The sequence below is a fragment of the Callorhinchus milii genome, unplaced genomic scaffold (assembly GCF_018977255.1).
Source record: "Callorhinchus milii isolate IMCB2004 unplaced genomic scaffold, IMCB_Cmil_1.0 Scaffold15, whole genome shotgun sequence".
Classification (NCBI taxonomy): Eukaryota; Metazoa; Chordata; class Chondrichthyes; order Chimaeriformes; family Callorhinchidae; genus Callorhinchus; species Callorhinchus milii.
This window is the reverse complement of record NW_024704756.1, coordinates 11,381,901-11,405,018: the sequence shown is the minus strand read 5'-3', so window position 1 is coordinate 11,405,018 and position 23,118 is coordinate 11,381,901. Positions and strand designations below refer to the sequence as shown.

Genomic DNA, 23,118 nt, shown 5'->3' with positions numbered 1-23,118 from the left:
GCTGTGCAAGGCCGTGGAGGGATTTGAATGTCAGGACGAGAATCTTGAATTGCATCCGTTGGGGGATGGGGACCCAGTAGAGCCAAGCAAGGAAGTGTGTTTGGCTCATGGAGATAAGGTTCCAAACAAAAACGTTAGAAATTATATTTAGAAAGGAACTGAGCTAGCGAAAATGACTGAAGGCTGGAAAGCTTGGCTTTGGGGAGTGGGATGAAACATTTTTGATTGTGCTCCTAAAGTACTGGAATACTAGAATTTTCACTGTGTTGTAAATAGACATGTCTTTATTTTGCGTGGTCAGTCCTTCCATGAATCATCGATCAAACACCTGTTACAATAATTCATCATCTAACTGCACATTGCTTCAATCCATTAGCCTGTAAATTGTCTTGCAACCATAACACTTCACTCTATTGATTGAAAACCTTTGATGAATCCACAGAAACGCTAGGCTGTTAATCTACTGAATAATACTGGTGCATAAAACAGGTTGGATCTAACTGCTGAATGGACAACAATAATATTTTAAGAAAGTAACATTATCAAACTAAAACAATCTAATAAGAATAACCAGAAAGTGTTTCTAAACATCTATCATTTGCACCTCTTACATCCATTAACAAAGATTTGGCAAGGTTAAAGGTCTTCATATACCATTATGTCAAATTGTGCTTAAATTTCCATTGCTTCTAATAATATGTGCCTTATCACATCATCGCAACGTCACAAAGCGTTTCACAGGATATACTGTAAATTTGATTGATTCTATTTTGTCGTTAAAATGCAGCAGCCAATTGGGCACAGCTTTGTCCCACAAACAGCCATGGAGTGAATGTATCTATTTTACTCTGTTGTACAACACTAATAATTTACTGTACATGACATATTTGTATAATTAGTGTTGGAAACAAATACTCTAAGATTATTTAGTGTACAAATTTAATTGAAAGAATCACTTCAATAATTTTCAAAAAAAATTCAGCCACAAATATACACAATCAATCCACTTTCCATTTTCTTCTGTGAAGCACTTTGAGGCATTGCAACAAAGTGGTAAGGCACATCACAAATGCAAGGATTATTATTATAATTCTGTAACATTTAGACAGCCTTCTAACCTATATTACTGTCAAAATCTATATAGTTTACCTGGAGGTAAATATCTTACTCAGCAAAGTGGAAAATATAGTTTTGAAAATATCTAATCTATTGAAAAAAATAATGTTCAAGTTCAAATGATCAAATATACCTGATGAAATACACAATATTAATTTTAGTCTTTGCAAACTAACAGCACCTTTTCTATATTACTGCTTCCTCTTTTTCAAATGATCAGTGAAACCTGCTGTTTTTTGGAAAGCTGGTGAAGCCTCCCGGGGAACACATTGTTTGGGATATTTGGATCAACATTTGATTACGTGGAAAGTTTCACAGTATTTTCAGCTTGTTTTTTTCCCCTTTATTTTTCTCTCATTGCAGATGGCTTTTTGGGGGGCTGAGGTATCGCTGGCTTATGACCAAGTGTTCCTCAATAAAATGCCATCAGACACAAGTATCAATCCACAGAAGGACTTGTACATTCCTCCTGGCAATCATCTGTTCTCACAGTCTTAAAACACATGTGACACTGTTAAAGGAGTGTCATACCCAATGGCTGTATGATTTCCAATAGCACTGCAATTTCTTGTGTCACATAATAACCCTAGACTTTTTCTTGAATCTATCGCAGCAAGAAACTTATCCCGTCATGTGACAAACCAAGCAACAGTTTTAGAATATTGTTACGATGGACATGGCAGAAGATGCTAGGCTTTATAGCCACAAGTTTATAAGCAGCCTTGTGCAGTATAAAAATAACAGCATCCTTGTAGATAATATGTAGGAACAGCTGTGTTAGAAGGAATTTCAGGCCTAATGTCAGCGTTGGCATGGAATTCGCAAATCACTTGAGCCAACTTGATTGCACATAAAAAATATTCCAGTCTATCACTCAGTTCATCTAGCATACTGTGAGAATTTTAGACCCAAACAGTAATACTCTATTACTACACCCAGTCATGCAGATGTTTTAATTTCTGCATTGCAGAAAGCCATAATCACATTGCTCATTTCATTAAAAAAATGCATTTTACAGAAATAGTAAATTACTTTATAAAATTAAAATGGACAGTTGAAATTTTGGGTCATAATTGCATTATCATCCAGCAGCTAACCCCCACCCGCCCCCCCGCCAATTTAAAGCCATTATTCAGAGAAAATAGCATTGTTCTGAAACTGTTTCAAAATCCAACCATTGCACTAAATTGCACAACTTCAATAATTTTAGAAAGGATAATGTGCTTCATTTAATGTTTCTTGCATGGGCACAAAACATAATGTTGAAAATAACACATCTCTTCACCCACCCTAAATAATGTATGGTTTGACATGCTCTTTCTCACAAATGACACTTTAAATTTAGTATCAATGCCACAAATTATCTGCCACAAAATGCTTGCAAATAAATTCCAGGAACTGCACAGAGGAAATGGCTCTTCCATCCTGTAATTGAGACATTCCATCTTGGATTAGATTCATTGACATGTTTCCAGACAGGTTTGTTTTCTTTCTTTATTCACACTCTGCATTTCAATTTGAAAATGCCAGGTGGCATTATGTAAAAACCTGGTGTACTGGATTTGATGTAGTTGCACATCAGATTTTAACATAACCTGCAAGACTATCAGAATGCAGCCAATTGACCTGAAAGGAAATTACTCTTTGCCAAATGAATGGTGTAAGCCAAGCAAATGAGAACACTGAATAAGAACCTCGGTTAACTTATAATTGTTATGGACCAAGCAAAAAATGGTGGCACCTCAACCTCACTAAATCTTTCTGCTTGCCATTGTTTCCATTTGGCAACAAACTGGGGTATGAAACAAAATAATTATGTCAGATTTTTAATAATAATAATTATAATCCTTGCAGTTGATATAGCGCCTTATCACATCATTGTGACATCTCAAAGCACTTCACAGAATATATTGTAAAGTGTATATTTTGTGTGCAAAACACAGCAGCCAATTACGCAAAGCAATGTCCCATAAACAGTCGTGGAGTGAGTGACCAAATTTTCTTTTCTTTTTTTTGCAATAAATGGGAAAGAATAAGTGAGTTACATCTTGACACTTGTCTTATTGAGGTTAGTAAACTGACATTAACTTGATCTAAACAAATCAACCCAAACCAAAGCAAATCATCTAGAAGACATGATAAGGCACTATATCACATTCAAGGATTATTATTATTATTATAAATCAAATCAATTCAACCAAAGAAATGCAAACTGATGAATATTTCTTGCAAATAAATGCTAAAGGTTTAAATTTCAGCTTCCCCTAAGGGCTCTGTTGATAGCCATCACATAAAAAAATGTTTCAAAGTTCTGCACAGTTTGAAATTGAGTTATCAGAACACAATGGCTCCAGGTTTGATTCCTCATCTGTGCTGATCTCTAGGGGAGCAGTAAGGGAGCATTGGAATTGGCTTCAGGGTCCCAAGGGTAGGAAAGAAGCAGGAAGTCTCCAAATCAACCTAGGTTCCTGCATTAGATTGCTATCCAGTAATCAATAGTGTTGGTCTGGTGAGGCACGTCAAGATATGGAACACTAAATGGTTCTCAAAGCCCCTTTCACAACAACATTTAAAAAGGGAACAGGGCAGGTACTTGAAAAATATAATTCGAGTCTATGCAAAAGAACAGGGCATTGGTATCAGAATCTATAGCCCCAGGGCAAGATAGGCATGTCAGTTTGTGTTAATCAAAAGCTTCAGGTTAAAATATTAGTTTGGTTAACATGAGTCTGTGAGTCAGGGAATTGAGCAGCAAGCTGAAGGTGAAGACTCATTGCTTTGGAATACATGTTCCTTTCGAGTGATATATTGTACGTAGTCATTTTGACAACTGAACATTACAGTGAAATCATTTGGTCTGACAGACCTGCCTTTCACACCTAGTTTTAAGAAATTATTTTCTTTCTTTACAAATTTCTACTTAAATTGAGTCTTTAAGCATTCAGTAATATTCCAAAGTGGTGCTCATGCTAAATTCTAAGTTGAAGGCCAATGGGAAAGTGCTCCGAATTCATATCATGCCAGAATAGTTTTCAAACAGCTGAGAAATGTTAGCATGAGCTGTACATTCAGTGACGACTTGATAATCCAGCCACATTTGTTGCAGGCTAATTCTGAAGGATCAACAAGATGTCTAAATTATAATTCAAATAAACTGTCTACACAGCTCCTGCATATTCTCGAATTTACTGCAGCACTGACATTTGTAATATTGCTTGTTCATAATAATATTTTATAATTGAAATAATCCAATAGCATTCTTGTCCAGTAAAGGCTTAGCTGGGATTTCTTATTTATATAGATTTTGTTTCAACTGATCTGCACCAAGCCTCACCTGGTTTACTGCTGACTCACAGTCTAGGCTGACACTCCAGCGTAAGTGTTGGGGTGCGTTATCTTATCAGAAGTGACGTTCTTCAGATAAGACATTAAACTGAAGCCCTGCCTACCTATCCAGGTAGACAGATTCCATGGTACTATTCAAAATGAGAAGGAAGTTTGGTATCTTGGCTAACAATCCCTTGAAAAAAATGGTCATTCACTTCACAGCTGTTTATGGGATAATGCTGTGCACAAATCGGTTGCAGCTTTCGCATACAAATGCACAGTTACTACACTAGGGAATAAAATCCTATGAAGTGCTTTGAGACATCACAACAACATGCTATGTCAAAGGCAGAGATTATTATTACTCCAATGATATAATGGAATTTTGCATTAAACACACCTACACAGATAATTTAAAACATAGCTTATCCTGTGACTCAACCTTAACTTCAGTTCATGAGCCATATTCTGATTTATAACTGCACCATTTATACTTTGTAGACTTCATTAGTTTCAGTTCCAGCAACACTGGAACTAACCTAAGCTTCCAGATAGGCATTTCAGAGTTGACGGTAAGTCTGACTGATTCTTTTGTTACAGCTGTTAATAAGCAATTATCAGTTCTGGGTTGGACCATTAGGTGGCGAAATGTGCTGTAGTGGGATATCGACCAGAAGAACAACTTGTAGCTTAAAAAACATTCACAAATATTTCACTTTACTTTACTGTGTTGTTCAACTAGGTCTCAACAAACCAAAGGCTTCTGATCTGGTTGGAAACTAAGAAAGCATTTTACTGACTAGAATGGAGCTTCCATTCCTCAATACTGGAGAAAATAGCAGCTATGTCAAGAGTTGGGTCCAAAATGTGTATTCTCATCCCTCAACATTGGTCAGATCCAGTGATTGTTCCTCAAAGCTCTTCTCCCTGTGCCACTACACCTGACATAGATGGCCCCTGTCTCCTCTTCTATTTTTGGAAATATCTTTTTTTTAATGTGTTAATCTGTGTCTGCATCTTGCTTTTGTAGGGCTGCATTTCAACTTGTTAAAATGTAACTTTACTTTGTTGTATAATAAATTGAAAGATATCTCATTCTAATTTCATCACTTGTGCATCAACTCAGTTTCCTTATTCATCTGACAACTGTACTCGGTTCCAAGCTGTTTCATCCATGCATCACAAGCAAAACTGACAGAACAAAGCACAGCTTTGCATCTCAAGCCAAGATCTTTATTATCATCTGAGCTCTGTTGAATTCCCATTGCTCATTTGGTCTATATGACATTAATAAACATAAAATAAAAAATTGCAGCTATTTGATTTTCCTTTCTTGCAGCTTATGTGATGCTTATACCAAGCGACAGATTAAAAAACTTCATGGTGAAAATACTCAGAATAATATTCCCGTCTTTGATCAAAACAAACATAAAAATATGTTTGCATCCGGATGTTTATTATCTTGGATAGGCGAAACCAAGTGATAGTTACAACAGAATACAGAATGAAAATAAAATGATTAGATCTTGCAGTTGAAGTTCAATGCCTTCACCTTACCTATGCATGTCTATGCTACATTCTCGGTACCCACTACTGTAGTGAAAACAGTGAAATTCAAAGTTAATCCCGTAAAACACAAACACGGTATAATTTTGATGCCAGTGCAAATTGGCGTCTGGTCACAGATCTATATTCGACCAATAATTATACAACTGTATTTTACTTTTACCACTGCTGTGAGGATCCTGCACTGTGATGCAATTTAGCAATGCGGTTTTATAAAAGTACCAATTCAGCTATTTTATGTTGGCCAAGAAGAACAACAAACATCCAACTTCACAGAGACTATATCACTTGATTCGGGAATGTACATTGTCTGTGTTAATGGAGGAGAAGATAAATTAGCATTTCTAATGGACTGTGTTGATAGATGTATGGCTTAAAAACAATGACAAAAGAGGAGTTCCTTAAATGCTCCATGGAAACATGCAACGTCTATGCAACACAGTATGACTGAGAAAGATGCTTCAAAATTAAGTCATAGATTTTACTGGAATACAATCTTCAAGCCACTCCCTCAGAAAACATTGCCAGCTAGCATTAGATAAAGGGCTTTGCATTCATTTCATTTCATTGACTATGTCTGAAGCGTGTGACATTCTCCATTAGCTTATATTAGGTGTGTATGAAAGTTTGCGCAGCTGTCCTGGAGTCTGGCAAAACAAAGCTTATTATCATTCATCACTATACAGAACACAATTTCAAATAGGAGGGAAGGGGTGTTATAACCCTGAGTGATGGGATCACAAGATGTTTTCTGGTAATTTCAATCTATCACTTCACAAATATTATGTTTGATTCACTTCATGCTAGGAATGGTATTGGGTCCCTAGTTGCCTGCACTGAGGGCAGATATAAGTTAGTAGACTGTTTTCTTTTAACCTGCTATATAACTTAAATTTGTTTCTGTTTATTTTATACTGTAGCTGACAGTCGCATTGAATTTTCATGTTAATTTTTTTTAGGGACAGTCCATTTTAGCAACCGTAGTTACCGTAGATAGAGACGGTAACTTGGCATTAAACCACTACAGAAATGAATAATTTGTAAATTACTTTTATTATTTATTATAGAAATGCATAATTTAGATCAATAAAGAAACTAGAACTCCTCAGTGCAAATAAAAGGTGCTTCTAGATATGATCTAACTTCATAAACTGCACTTTTGGCTTTATCACACGGTGAGGTTACTGATGCTTGTTATCCCAATATGAGCAAACCTAAGAAATTATTCCAGATATGAGATGAATATAGTTAGATTTCTATGAATTCTGAGAATTTCTTGAAAATGATAACAATTTGCCAAGAGTTTATTGATGTGCATTGAAGTTGACAATGTGCGTTATGATTCAAATTTATTGTTGCCAGAAATCATTTCAATCATCCATAATATATGATGGATTTATCCCGAGAAGTTTACAAGATGGTTAGATCATCTTGGGAGCTTTCAGGACAATGAAGAATGTGTTTCTAAGAACAGGTACTGCCAGTTTGATGAACAGCCAATGATGATCGGATGTGACAACAGTGCTATATCTGACTTAATTTTTAAAAAATTATTGTTACATGAAGAAAGCCAAAAAAAGTAAGTCATTCTGTTTATTAACCTTGTCACCTTTTCTGCTTTCGTTATATTCTTGCCAAATGGAAATGGATCAAATTAAATAAGGGACAAGTTATCAGAAATTGGCAAAGTGTGCCACTGTCCTATTTAAGTTGAATAATGAAGGCTAATGGTTCTTAAATGGGCTATAGTTCAAATCATTATGTAATGAAACAGACCAGGTAATTTATGAAAGTATTTGACCTGTTCCTCTTTGGTTTGCATGCTCCATTCTAGAACCAAATGCTAGGTTGCTGATACATTTTGCTCTTGCTACTAGCTGGTACAAACACTCCACTGGGATTACTGCTAACATTAGAAGCCAACTGTACCCTCATTCAATGGAACATATATATGGGTGGGAGGCTGCACATGAAAAAGCAGACTGACAATATCATCACATATGGGCACTTTAATAATGGTCCTTCTAATTGTATTGCTATCAGCAGAGCTGATCAGAGGATGTAAGAAACTTGGCTCATTTTTTTAAAAAAAAACCTGTATGCAGCGTTGGTCTTACCCTAATGTAATTTTTTTTTGAAAAAGTATGTCCAAAAATTGAGAAAACTGGTTCATGAGGACTCTGTAGCAGTGCTAATGATTATAAATGCCAGATTTTCACATCACTAAAATTGATTACTTGTGCAGGGTTGCAGGGGACCATGAAAAATTCTAATCGTGTTGAAAATAACAAACTTAAGAATCCCTTCAACAGTGTCCTCTGTCTACTCTGGCTTGTCAGCCCACTTGCAACAGAAAGTGAACTTTTAGCATGAGGTTTGCCCACTGGAAATTCATTTATTTTAAAATTTCCAACAGGAATATAAAATAAGAAATCAAAATGAGGTTTGAGAGTAATGACCTAATCACTGAACAATGAACCTATCTATGTCCAAGCAAAAGTCACCATGGTGACTATAATTTTAACAATCAATTCCAACATTTGTGAATTTATAAAGTTCTCGAATATTCTGGCCAAGTTTTGAAGTCTCTTGTTAAATGTCACAACTTCACATTCGGAATAAGTGATTAATAGGTTGATAAAGTAATTTTTTACAATAATAATAATATTTGTATTGTTATTAAGAAAATTATTCTGCTAGAACTAAGTAATTAAACAGTTTAGAGAAAGGTAGGATTAAGAAGAGGCTATTTGACTCATTTAGCCTTCTTCTTTAACATTTACATTTCTGACTCGAAGTTATAACTTAGTTACTTTCTACCTATCCCATTCAGGTCCTTAATGCTGTCAAGGTGTCTTCGGTCACCACATTGAACATTTCATGTAGTTACACCACCACATGATCATCTCATTAATATAATTAGAACAATATACTTTTGACATTGGTGAATACTTCACAAGTCATTGAAAATTATGGCATTTATTTTTCTAACAGTTAAAACACATTATCTTATTCATTGGACAGCGTGCTTGTGTATGAAAGGTTACAACAGCGTTCTACTTCTTTATTCTAACCAGGACATTGAAGTAGCGTTGGCCTATTTAAATTCCAATATAAGTTATCTCTTCAGTTGATGCAATGCCCAACAATTCTAAGAATCATAAAATAACTCTATCCAGTGTTTTTCAGAAAAACATCCTTGTGCAGTCAAATTTCTGACATATCCGTTATAGTCAAACAGTATCTAACATTAATCAAATTGCCGTCACTGACAAAGGAATGTGTCAGAAACCTGGCCCACCCCCAAAAATTCAAGAAATTATTCTCTGATATTATGAAACCAAGAAAAAAATGCTAATTATGTTAACGATCTGAAGAAGTTACCACAATCAAGTTACCAAAATGATGAGGTTGTGAGTAATTTTGATACGAAAACTTTGAAATTTAATTAAGAGTACAGCATACAGAGAACTCCTGTATTTAGACACTTAAAGGAAGTGAGAAAAGCAACATGCACCAGAAACATTTGAACACATTGTGAGTGTGTGTTGTGGGAATTCAACCGTTAAAATTGGTCATTTACTTAATAGCTGTTGGTGAGACTTGATGTGCACAAATTGGCTGTCACATTCACCTATAAATACAGTCACTGCTGTGCGCAATTGGCTGTCACGTTTCATCCACAAATATAGAGTCAATTCACTTTACAGTATATTCTGTGAAGCGCTTTGAGGCATCTAGAAGATGCGAAAAGCGCTATATCAAATGCAAGTTTTTTTTATTAATCTCAAATCTACTTATGTAAAACATATATAGTTTTAAAAGACAAGCCAGAAGCTTCTTTCAATTCATTATTTTACTTCCCACAAGAACTTATTCTGTGTTGAGTTCTGCCATGTTTTCTTACATAAGTGAATTATCATCATTATTGATGTGACTGCCTGCTGATGCTGGAGGAGTTAAATTCTACTCTGTAGCTGTTATGGAAACAGAAATACACATTGCTGGACCAACAGATTCCCAGAGTGGCATTGCTCTTCCCAGCAGAAATCAGAAAATGCACATTTTCCTGGAATGAAATAATTCAGATTTCTAAAATGAAATGACAATTTTCATACACAAAGTCAAGTTAGGCTTTTTTCAATCATAAAATACTTGGAAAAGAAAAGTGGGAAGAAGACAGAATCAGTTTGCTCTGTAATATCTTGATCGTGTGCCTGAATGGCTGGAAAAGAAACCGAACAGTATATGTGTGTTGAAAAGCAGAAAGGGGGTGAATTAATTTTAGAAAAAAATATAAACATCATAATCATAACAATCAATCTTTATTTTATTTGCACAAATCAATCATGTTCATTCCATCTTCAAAATTACATTGGATTGAGAAGAAGAAATATGCTCTGGGTTGAATTTTTATTCATGCATTTGCAATCATATGATCTGGAATTACCTTTTGCATTATTATAGTTGTTCATTTTCAATAATGAAAAAGTCGAATCTCTATTCAGAAAATAGATTTCATCACTTTCAATCAGGGTCAGGATATTCAGCCAAGGTTTTTTTTATTTTCAACCAATTGTATTCTGAAACCATAACTGAAACAGGGAATGCTGTTCAATGTGATGGGTGATGTAGTGCAGACAATTTAGTTTTTAATCAGTCAAAAGTAAGTCTGGGGCACTGCTTAGAAACCACCTGTGTCTAGGCTGTCGACTTTTGATCATTAAATACAGATAAACATCTAAAGGTAGCAGGCTTATTGATGAACTACTGGCAGACACATTACTGGCATGATCTTTTTGCACATTTCCACTGTTTTTCTTTCAGGGATGTCTCAGTGGAAGCAACTGAACAACTCCAGCTCACACATGACAGTCAGGTTGTACTTTGGCACTGACGGTTCTCTGCTAGTGTGCATGAACAGCAATATATAATAAATATTATAAATAATTTGTGCATTTGAGGGTAGGAGGGTGACCAAAGGCGTGGTCAAAGAAGAGGGTCTTGATATGGGTCTTGAACGAGGCAAGGGAAGGGGCGAGGTGGAGGGACTGCGGGATGGAATTCTAGAGGGTGGGGCAGAGGAGCTGAAGGCCCTGCCCGCCAATGGTGGAGCAGGCAAGGCGGGGGACATGAAGCAGACTGGAGCCCACTGAGCAGAGGGAGCGGACAGGTTGGTAGGAGGTAACCACAAAAAGATCTTCCAGTTATATGTGTATTAGAAAGAAATTTAAATTACCTTTAACGTAAATTATTGAATAAATCATCACCTGGAGTGAAAATGATATTTTTTTCATTTTATTAAAAAAAGTTAGCAAAGCCGGTTTAGTACCAGAGAGAGAGGCAGCGGGATGTTGAGTGTGGATGCTAGAGAGAATCTTTCAACAAGGAACTACTAGTCAGTTCTTCATACTTCCTAGACTCTCAGAGAGCCAATTCCTCACGCACACCCTCCCTTCCTTGATTTCAGCTTGAATCCAATCAAAAACAGAAAAGACTTTTGCCTCATTAATCTGGTACTGTCTGGGTCCTAGATAAAATTAGTTTGGGCAAGCAAGGGCGCACACTATAAACCATCCATAGTTTGGTACAAATTACAGTAGAATTGAGTTAGCAGTCCCTTTCAGAGATCATAAGGAGATTCACAACAATGCACTAGAAGGATGGATAAGGTATTTATGTTGCCCATCTGGTTATGCGAAACCTTATCTAGAAGAGATGAATGGTGATCCCCAAATACCCAAATGGTAAAAGCATTCCATTTGCAGCACTTTGTGCCCTATTGTTTAATCCAATCTGCATTATACAACAAAGCAGCTTTTAAGCTTACTGAATATCACTTTTTAAAGGAAAAAATTGTTCTTCACTGTACTCTACATAATCATACAAGATTATATATCTGGTGCTGAGCTTGGTAACTAGATATATCCTAAGTGACGAGACAGCCAAGAAACCAGCACAATAATAAACACTGGTGCATTAGGAGAATGTGCAAACACTAAAAAGACACATTACAAAACTGGTTATTATGAAGGTAAATGTTTGGATCCACCAACTGTTTTCATGGCAAAGTTTAAAAAAGATAGAGCTGAAGAAAATTATAGCTCATTTTGCGATGACTCTACTTGCCTGTCCTTAAGCAGGATATGCAACATTCATTAAAGCCAGCTAATACCCCTGACATCTATTCTTCCAGAAATTCCTTAGCAATCTCATTTTTAAAAAAAAATTCTTATTGTCATGTATTTTAAACACATGAGATAACTCATGATTACTATGTTTAGATTTATTTTACATGGAGAATAGGTCCACTCCAGGTCTGCAGTTAGCAATAAGGTGTAACAAGAGGTAATCACATTCATAAGAACATAAGAATTAGGAGCAGGTGTAGGCCATTTGGCCCCTCGAACCTGCCCGCCATTCGATAAGATCATGGCTGATCTTCAGACCTAACTCTAATTACCTGACACCTGAATAAAATAAATGGATTAATAGCACAGGATTAGCTCAATATCATTCAATCCAAGATAATTCAATAAGTTGTCCTGATCATCCAAAACACATTTTTGTTTCAAAAAGTAACAATACTGTCATTGAATGGTATTTTCCAATGAAAAATAACACTTTTTATTTGAAATATTTATGCTACAGAATTGAATAGAAATGTACTTCTTAGTTAAACTAAATGGGTGTTTAACACAATATTTGGGGGTATTGCTTAGTGTCCCAGTGGAAATAGAGGACTCAGAACTGAAACCTCGTGATTGCAAATTGCTCTAGGTAGCTAACAAGCACGTAAATAATCCCAATCACAGTGTAATGAGCAAATAGCACTAATTTAAGGACTTCCGAATTTACATTGAGCTTGTTTTCTCTTTCTGGGCTGTTGCTGTGGGAGATCCCAATGCAGAGGGTGTAAACTGATCTTGACAGCTGCTCCAGCAACTTAATGCAACTTGGGCAATTGGGAGTGGAAGAAACTTTGAAACAGATCCAGTTTCCTTAAAAATAGAAATCACACAAGACCTCATGACCTGCCAGTTTTTCGATTTTGTGTATATGTTGCAGGCAACTGCGAATATTACCGTTTCTGTTCCATTGGGTTGACATAACAATGTAAAGGAGAAATTGGCTCAGCCAGGAGATTCTTATTTACAATGCACCAACGCCTTGAAGAATAACGGATGCACCGACACTTGGAGACTGCATTAAGAATATCACCTACAATTGGATCCCTTCCTTATTCGGGAATTGAGAGCTCCAACTTGTCTGGGATTTTGGAGTGTGAACTGGATACTAAATCAAACTCCCTACAAAGAACTCTGGATCTTTTCTTTTGAGGTAAGAGAGGATCATATAATCCTTTACAATTGGCTCATAGTCAGCGCTAAATGTGATTGGTAATTTACTGGATCTCGGATTAGATCAATAGAAAAAAATGAATGCAAATATAAAGCAATTGATATACCCATCTGTAACCAAATTATATGATTCATGGGCAGGATAAATATTTTGCATAAAGGGAAATGACTTGTAAATAGGTGGGGCCATTATTATTTTATTTCAGTGTGTGATACCAGCTGCAATTTTAGACCTCTCCTACAAAGGTTCCTGCTTCGACTGATCTGTTCAATGCTCTAATCTTAACAACCGCTTCCATCTGAATACACTTCACACACTTTTTAACAGCATGAAAAGGCAATACTCTAACTTATTTACATCATATTCCCCTCCTTGGGTTAGCTAGCACAGGGAAGGGCTGTTCATGAACAGAGACAAGATACCAATCCTCTTAAGTGCAGCCTTAGTTAAGATGATTATCTTGTGATTGATCGCAGATGAACCAAAAAAGGTTTACCAGGCAACTAATCTCTTTAAAAGTGAGATGCCGAAAACCAAATGTGGCTGCAGCGTTTGGAAACCTGCATCCCACTTTCTTCACGTTCTCCATCTTACGTTTTTATTTTATAAAAGTAGCAAAAAAAACTTATAAGCAACAGGGACTAAGCTGTCGTGTGAAATTGTGAGCACATGTACATCCACGGGAGATTCTGTTTTGACTGCATTAGTTGAAAATACTTCAAGAACTGATGGTCATTTCGCATTAAAATCTTTCACAGGGTTGGTTTCAGCACTCTTGTAAGGGATGTCGCCTTAGTTAACACAATTATTCTGTGATGGCAGATAAAACAAAAGAATGGGTTATTCCCTGATAATGATAATCGACTGAACTGTATGTAATATTGGATTCAATGTGAGGCAAGAGCCCTTACACTTGCTGAAATAATGTTCGTTTTATGATGTATAAACTAACTATTATGTCAGCAACACGTTTCGAATCCATTTTATTTCTTTTCATTCTAGTTTCAATAGTTAAACGATCATGCGGTGTGGATTGGCGCAGTTATTCAATCCAATGAATGGAGAGGAACACAATGTAAATCACCTTAGCCATGTAACTTGGTACTGGTGCAAAATGACCATGCCAGACTTGGCAATTAGACTAGACGAGCATCAATAAACCAATGCAGTTGTTCCCTTCATCTCCTTACTGGCTGTGAAGCTAGTTATCTACTAGTACTAACTAATGGAGAGATCAAAAATCTCACCCCCATTGCAGCTGTAAGATGGTCTCCGAGGACAAATGCCTCCCCATTTGTAATGTGCAAAGGAAAGGGTTTTCTGTTGAATTTAAGAAAGTTTGGTGAACAGCAGTGGTGCTGAGGCACAATCTTACTAGAGCCATCTACTTTCTAATTCAGAAGATGCCAGGAAAAGAGAGGTCCATCCAGACTGAAATCAAATAAAATGTGATGCTGTTGGTTCTAAGGTGGTGGATGTTAACCCATCAGAAGCAAATGACAATAAGTAAATAACCAAGTGTAAATGTTGATTATAAAACTTAAATCTTTGGGAAAAAATGTACAATAATTTGATATTTCTTGCTGTTAGAAGCAATTGCTGTCAAGAACAATTACTTCTTGTAGATAACCATGGCAGCCATTTGAGCCAACGAGGTCCAATGAATCCCATGGGGTCAACCACCACTTAACCAGGGAGATCTGTTGGTCAGGAAACCATCAGAAGCTTCTCTTTCAAACATTGTCATGGGACCCTTCACCTGGGGGAGGGGAGAGGTCAGGCTATTCTTCAATTATCATTTCTCATCTGAAAACGCAAATCTCTTGACAATGCAGCACTCTCCACGTACTAAACTGAGTATCTAACCTGCATTACACATTGAGCTAAAGTTCCCACCTGCTTATTTAACTCATAAACTTCCAAGCAAAGTCTAGATCACATGTCACAGATCTCTATCCTCATTGCACTAGACCATTCCGAGCTCCGCTGGTTAGTGGAGAAAGGATCAACTTCAAGATCCTCACACTCATCTACAAATCCCTTCACAACCTGGCACCTCCCAACCTCTCTGATCTGCTTATTCCAAATGCACCATCCGCTGGCTCCACTCAGAAGCTGGCTCCGGCTTCCTCCTTGTCCCTTGTCCCCTCCTCTCTACCATCAGTGGCCATGCTTTCAACCGCTACATCCCGAAACTTGGGAACTCTCTCCCTCGATCCTGCTTCCTTGCTCCTACCTTCCCCAATTTCAGGCAACACCTGAAGCCTTTTCTCTTTGACCATACTTACAGTTGCCTCCCAACTCCCACTTCCCCCCAACCCCCCACCACCCCCCACACAGTGTCAGGCTCCTCCACTACAAAAACAAAATTACATTTATAGAGCGCCTTTCACGTCGGGAGGACGTCCCAAAGCGCTGAACAGTCAGGTGGCAGGGCCTGAGCATGGGAGAGGGGTGGTGTAGGGATGAGGGAAGGCAGAGAGGTGGGAGGGAAACCAAAGGCACGAGAAGAGAAGGGTCTTAAGACCGGCCTTGAAGGAGGCAAGGGAGGAAGCGAGGCGAAGGGACCGTGGGATGGAGTTCCAGAGCGTGGGGGCAGAGAGGCTGAAAGCCCAGCCACCGATGGTAGGGCAGGTCGGGCGGGAAACATGGAGCAGGCCGGAGCCCGATGAACAGAAGGAGCGGGCAGGTTGGTAGGGAGTCAGCAGGTCAGAGAGATAGGAGGGGGCAAGGCCATGGATGGTCTTAAAGGTGAGGACGAGGATCTTGAACTCGATCCTCCTGGGAATGGGGAGCCAGTATAGGCGGGCAAGGGTGGGAGTGATGGGGTCACGGAGCCAGTGCACGAGAGTACACAAGCTGCAGAATTTTGGATGGTCCGCAGTTTGTGAAGGGAAGAGTTGGGAAGGCCGATGAGGAGGGAATTCCTGTAATCAAGCCTTTAGGTTACGAATGCATGGGTGAGGGTTTCGGCAGCCTGAGGGGTGAGACAATGGCGGAGTCTGGCAATATTGCAGAGGTGGTGGTAGGCAGTGCCGGTCATGGCGCGGATGTGGGGGAGAAAGGACAGTTCAGGGTCAAACAGGATACCCAAGTTCCTGACTGGCTTAGTGAGGTTGAGTGTGCAGCCCTGGAGGCTGATGCTGCGAGCGCCTGCTGCCACTGTTAAGCATTCCAAGACTCTACCCTAAGTGAATGGCAGTAGATAAATGCAAGTTGTTGTGGTTGATTAACTGACAATTAGTGAAATTATAGCTTTGCTGAGTATTTTGTTGAGCAAGTAGATGCAATCTCCAATATCATTCTCAAGCAACTGATTTACAGGCATATTAATTGGGTTCATAAGAATTTGCATTTCCAAAGTGAGTATCATTCTGTGATATTTCAATAATTCTGACCCTCAAAAGTGCTACCTTACAAATTTCTGAGGGTTTAAATCAAAGGCATGTTAAACATGGCAGGGAGAAGAAAGAGACTCCCATAATTTGCACCTTTGATTTGAAATTTCTTCTGGACATTGAAGTAAAGCGATTTATGAAGAATTGGACCAAACGGAGGCTTTGGAAAAGCTCCTTCAATAGACTAAGTAGACTAAAGTCTAAATAGGCTTTTCAGAACTGACATTAGATTCAGTTGACCCTCATCTTACAATTAGTGCAACATTATTTCACAATGAATAGCCATTTCAATTACTTCCCTTGGATTGTTGGTTGAAAGTAACTGTAGTTAATTACAACTCTTGCAGACTAATTGGGTTGAAGGTCCCATTATCATTAGTATGTAATTGGAACAGGCTTTAATGTATATTGATACTTCTTTCATATTTCCTCTTACTGATTTAAATGAGTAAATGAGGAGTTTGTATTGTAAATCATTTTGCAACTCCAATGTTAGTACCAAATGCACTACCGTTGAAAGCACAGGTAGTTTAATGAAAATGGGACCATTGGTTACAACCGACGGTCAAACGCAAAAAACACTAAATATTAATCCAATTGAAATGCCTATGCAATATCGAGCACTGTGGCTTTTTGTGAATAAAAGCAGTTCAAAAATAGGCACAGCCAGAAAAACGCGAGCTCTCCAAGAGATTGAAGATAACGTGGAACAAAACTATAACCGGTGGTATAAAATAACTAAATACAAGGTTTCAAAACCAAGTTTAAAGGCATCGGTGCTATTTTGAGAGAAAGTTCCTCCAAATGCTGGTGTGGAATATGACACAGAGCCCGACTGGGAGCCCCTTAGATAGCAGTGTGTCAGCGGCTCAGTGATGGCCAGAGAGTGGGACCTCACGCAGCGTTATGAAGCTGCAGCATTGCTTCCAGAGTGGGGGGTGGGAGTGGGGGTGGGGGGGGGGGGTTTGGGGGGGAAAGAAAAAAAAAAGGTGAAGTTCGGCATCTTTTAAAACAAGTGCTTCCATCACACGACAGAACACCCGAAACGAACACCGCGCGCGCGTGTAAACCAGTGCGAGACCCCTATTTCATGACAACCTTTAAATTGCATCTCACGGGCAAAATGCATATAATAAAAATCCGCGGACTCTCGAGGGGGCTCACGTTTAAAAAAAAAATTAGCGATCTTGTCCTGTTCGCTGGAAACCCACCCGACTGTGCAACTGTACTGTAGAGAGAGGCTAAACAGAGCAGTCTCATCTGTTGATCTAATGCATTGTGAATTTAACAACAGCTGGAGAGAGAGAGAGAGAGAGGAGAGAGAGAGGGGGTGGGGTGGGGGGGTGGGGGTGGGTGGGGGGGAGAGATATATCCACCAATTGCACTCCCTAAATAAAAGCAGTGCTGCTGAAAGGTACTCTTTGTTCACGCAGATTCTTGTGCTGGATGGAGATAGTCGAGGTCTCTACTCCCCCCACTCACTCACTCTCTCTCTCTCTCTCTGTGTGTGGTCTCTTTATGCAATCCTCTCTTTTTTTTTCCTTCCATCCCTCAGTCTCTCTCCCCCCCTCTCTCTCTCTCTGTCTGTCTGTCTGTCTGTCTGCTCCTACAGCCCACCCTCTCTCTCTCTCTCTCCTCCCTCTCTCTCTCTCTCTCTCCCCCCTTTCTGTCCAGTCTCTTGTCTTATCTGATCTGACGTTACAAAGCGCACGTTGTCGGCTCATTTACTACAGTCATTTAGCAAATAGCGGGTTGTGTTGCACCGCTGATCTGGAGCACACAGTCAGTCGGGGGTTTTAAGCCATCGATTGCCTTTGTTTTCTTAACTGAGCCGAGACGAGGTAAGGGATCGACACGCGAGACCGTAGATAAAGCGAACACTGTATTATTAAAAAAAAATCTCATTAAAATGGCGATTAGATTAGGCAAAGAGAGAGAAAGAGGGAGAAAAAAAATCAAGTGGAGGGGTGTGTGTGTGTGTGTGTGTTTGGGGGAAAATCAAGAGATAATGTGGAACGATCGACAATGTCAAAGCATTGCATCGGGGGTTTGTGGTGGATTTAGACGAGGAGGTTTTTTCTTTTTTTTGGGGGGTGTGGGTGGGGGGTGGTGGGGGATGGGGTTGTGTCTGCTTCATCGGTTGCATTTATTTCCCTTTAATGTTTTGCTATTTGTCGATGGGTTTCGCTGTTGGCTTTTTAATTGGAGAGAAAAACAAATCGGTTCAACACCACAGGGTATAAAAACATTGCGTGGAGGCGTTTTACGTATATTATATACATATTATTATACCGATATATATATATAGTCATCGATACTTCGATTGGATTCCTGTGTTGAGCGATTGAGTGAAGATTACATGATGTGACGAATAAAGCGCACGTCATTCGGTCAGCAATAGAGCTGAGGGCAACGGCGTCTGTCTCCTCTCCTTGTGTGTGTGTGTGTATATATATTATATATGTGTGTGTGTATTATATATGTGTGTGTGTATATTATGTGTGTGTATTATATGTGTGTGTGTATTATATGTGTGTGTGTGTATTATATATGTGTGTGTGTATTATATATGTGTGTGTATTATATATGTGTGTGTATTATATGTGTGTGTGTATATTATATGTGTGTGTGTATATTATATATGTGTGTGTATTATATATGTGTGTGTATTATATGTGTGTGTGTATATTATATGTGTGTGTGTATATTATATGTGTGTGTGTATATTATATGTGTGTGTGTATTATATGTGTGTGTGTGTATTATGTGTGTGTGTGTGTATTATGTGTGTGTGTATTATGTGTGTGTGTATTATGTGTGTGTGTATTATGTGTGTGTGTATTTTGTGTGTGTGTGTATATTGTGTGTGTGTGTATATTGTGTGTGTGTGTATACTGTGTGTGTGTATATTGTGTGTGTGTGTGTATATTATGTGTGTGTGTGTGTATATTATGTGTGTGTGTATATATATTGTGTGTGTGTGTATATTGTGTGTGTGTGTGTATATATATTGTGTGTGTGTGTGTATATATTGTGTGTGTGTGTGTATATGCGCTCAGAATCCAGTGGTAAATAAATGCTCTTCGGGAGAAAGAAATACCAATTTGTCCCTGTGCTCATCTGTGTGTCTCTCGACAGGTACACACACGACACACACACAGAGGGGAAAAGAAAGGAGAGAGAAAAAAAAACAGCCCCAGAGAGAGAGAGAGAGAGAGAGGAGAGGAGAGACACAGAGAGAGAGAAAAAAAGCCATTACCAGATAAAAAAGGAACCTGTGTGCAGATCGATCGAAGGCATCCATCCCCCCCCCCCCCCCCCCCCCCCCAACCCCGGTTCAGCTTCAGGAGACACAAGGCTTTAGTTCACCTCAATCTCCCCCACGTGTTCCCTTCTCCCCCAGGATTTCCTCCTCCACCCCCCACCTTTCCCCCCCCAATACCACCACCACCGCCACCCAAGACTCGCTTAGGAATCACGCATCCAAACTGGGATCTATGAGTGGAAAAGTGACCAAACCAAAAGAAGACAAGGATGCTGCCAAAGGTAAGGCGAGAGTTCAGACGTGAAACCCACACCACGGTTTCGCCTGAACCCTTTACACGGCCGCGGTGGGAGGAAGGACTGTGACCGGGTTCGGCTTCAGGATGCGCCCAACAAAGGAGCCGTGGTTGGGGAGATCCCACATCAGCACCAGTCGTGGCTGATGTGGGGTTAGGTTCAGCTGCTGCTGCTTTTGCGTGACTTACCGCCGAATCCACTGAACCCAACGCAATGGGTATCAACTCCCATCAGGATTGCTATGGTGACCGAGAGTTACTTTGTGGGAGAGGGTTTTTTTTTTTTTTGCATTAATCGTAAATATTGCTCGGGCAAAAGGGTGCGAGAGGCTCGACTCCGGTGGCTGCTGTAGAAATGTGTGTTTAACATATATATATATATATGTATATATGCATGTCCTTTTTTCTCTGGCGATGTAACAAGACACGCGAGTGTTAACACGATTTCTGCAGAAGGGAATGTAATAAATACTCTGTTGTAAGTGTGAGATTGTCACCCAAACTGTGTATTTTGGAGCTCTCGGTTCACAGATCCGAAGACTCGCATTGGTGGGGTTTTTTTCTTTTGCATCTCGCAGCTTACTTCTTGAAATTGGTGTTTCAGCCAAGACCCCATTTGGGGGTCAGGATCCACATCAAGTTTACTCTTGTAATCCGGACTCCATCCAAACTCTCGTTGCGAGTTCATTATTGCTGACCTTTACGCTCCTTTCTGAACTCCTTTGAGTTTCGCACAGAGAAGGAGAGAGAGGGGGGTGGGGAGTTGCAGCAATGTGTGTTTAAGGTAAATGTTGTATTAAATCTGTGGCGATGATCATCTCTTTCGACTTCTCGAGCTGTGTAATAAATACCCTCAGAGAAATCATGAATACTGGATGTACGGTATTTCATGGCTGAGGTTTAAGCAGAAAACAAGCCAAGAGAAACTTTTGACACAAAAAGATCTGTTACAAATGCTAACATCAAGTATCAGAGAGAGTGCATCATTTCCATTTACACCGCCGTCGTGTCTCGACACGAAAAAATCTCCTGTCTGAAGCTATGTCATTCGTGAAAAAAAATTGATCAGAAGCAATCTGATTAAAGTGAGGCTAATAGTAATGTTCTAAAATCAATAATAATGACGTTTCCCCAGGGTTTATAGAAATCCAATATTAAAGTGGTAATCATTTGAAATTTAACCAACACCATTTATAATATGGACTTCTGGACTTGAGCGAATGCATTTTTTGCATTATTGAGATTTGGGATGATGGGCATTTAGTTTAGTACTGTTGGAGGTGCTGCCCTTCGGATGGGATATTAAATTTTGATCACACGTGCCTGTTCAGGTGAACGTTAAAGATCCTTATGGCACTATTCGAAAGGAGAAGGGAATTTTTTTTTCCCCAGTGTTCTCGCCAACAATCGCCAAATAAAATTGGTCATTCACTTCATGGCTATTTGTGGGATTCGTAGCTGCATTTGCCTGCAAATAACTGTCACTACACCTCACAGTAAAATCATGTGAAGTGCTTTGAGATGCCTTGACAACATGATGAGGAGCTAAATCATTGCATAGATTGTTATAAACTGACTGACATTACAGCATTTTAATATAATTAAACCCGTAATTAAAGCTTACTTGCTTAATTATATTGAACTACTGTAATATCAGTTGAGCTGTTTTCATTAACAAAACCAATATCTGTTTACAATGGGTAACCTGTTTTTATCATAGGGCACAGAAAAACTCTGAGGTTATGCAATCTTCTTCTCTGATGGGGCAGGATCTTTAATTGGATTATTTTCTGCAATTCCTGGTTTCTGTAAAATCAAAGACAGAAGGAACTATTTACATAAGAGGAATAAAATAAATGTGTGTGCATGTGAGAGAGAGAGAGAGCTGCAAAGATATCATACTTGGACCACACTATATTTCAAACACACTATATTCTCATATACAAAAGATTTAAAAACCTCAGGAAACTGAAAGCTAGAATAACCTTTTTGTACCATTGAAAGTAATTGTCGGTTTGCAGCCACTGAGAATACTACCTGTGGTTTCGAAGCTATTCACTGTGTACAGCAACAGGTGACATCACTATTGTGTTTGACACAGCTGCTAGCTCTGTATTGCACAAACGTGTTTGTCTGATCATGACTAGAGCTTTTACAAGAATTTTTAAAGCTGTGCTTGATCACTGTGACAAAATTCTATCTGATATACGAGGAGAAATGCTTGTAAATCATTTAAAACCTTATTTGCCTTGCATTGCACACTTAAGTTCAGGACAACCACATTTAATGCACTTGCCCGCTGAAAGACTGTTCAGCTCTTTAAGTGTTTATTTAAATCAATGTTTATTCAAATCAAATGGCTATAAATATCTTAATATAGAGCAAACCTACCTTAATTCACATTGCATTAACTTAAACAATCTAATCAATAATTTTAATGCAAAATGTTACTGTGCACATCTGAAAGCACATCACAGGAGTTACTGTAAAGTGCAGTAACTGTTTATTTTGCAGGTGAATACAGCAATGACCCACAAACAACAATGAAATTAATCACCAATTTTATGTGGGGAAATTATTGGCCAGAACATCTGGAGAAATTCATTCCCTTCTCTTTCAAATAGAGTTATGGGTGCCTTTAACACGCACCTGAACAGGCAGCCAAGTGGTTTTGATGTCTCATCCAAATAATGGCACCCCTAACAATATAGTGCTCCCCCAGTGTTGCATTGAAGTGCCAGCCTGAACTGCGAGCTTAAAGTTGCCACGTGGGGATTGAACTCGCAATC

At 38.7% G+C, this 23,118-nt stretch overlaps 1 protein-coding gene across 2 annotated transcripts in view; it reads left to right on the top strand.

Moving 5' to 3' along the window:
• The first annotated feature begins 20,189 nt into the window (after positions 1–20,189).
• Positions 20,190–23,118, top strand: part of fgf13a (fibroblast growth factor 13a) — a 159,925-nt gene continuing 156,996 nt past the window's right edge. For both annotated transcript variants that reach the window (XM_007892816.2, XM_007892781.2), the window contains exon 1: positions 20,190–20,315. In XM_007892816.2, coding sequence (XP_007891007.1) covers positions 20,267–20,315 — 49 coding nt within the window. In that variant the 5' untranslated portion in view covers positions 20,190–20,266. The remainder of the gene's footprint in view (positions 20,316–23,118) is intronic.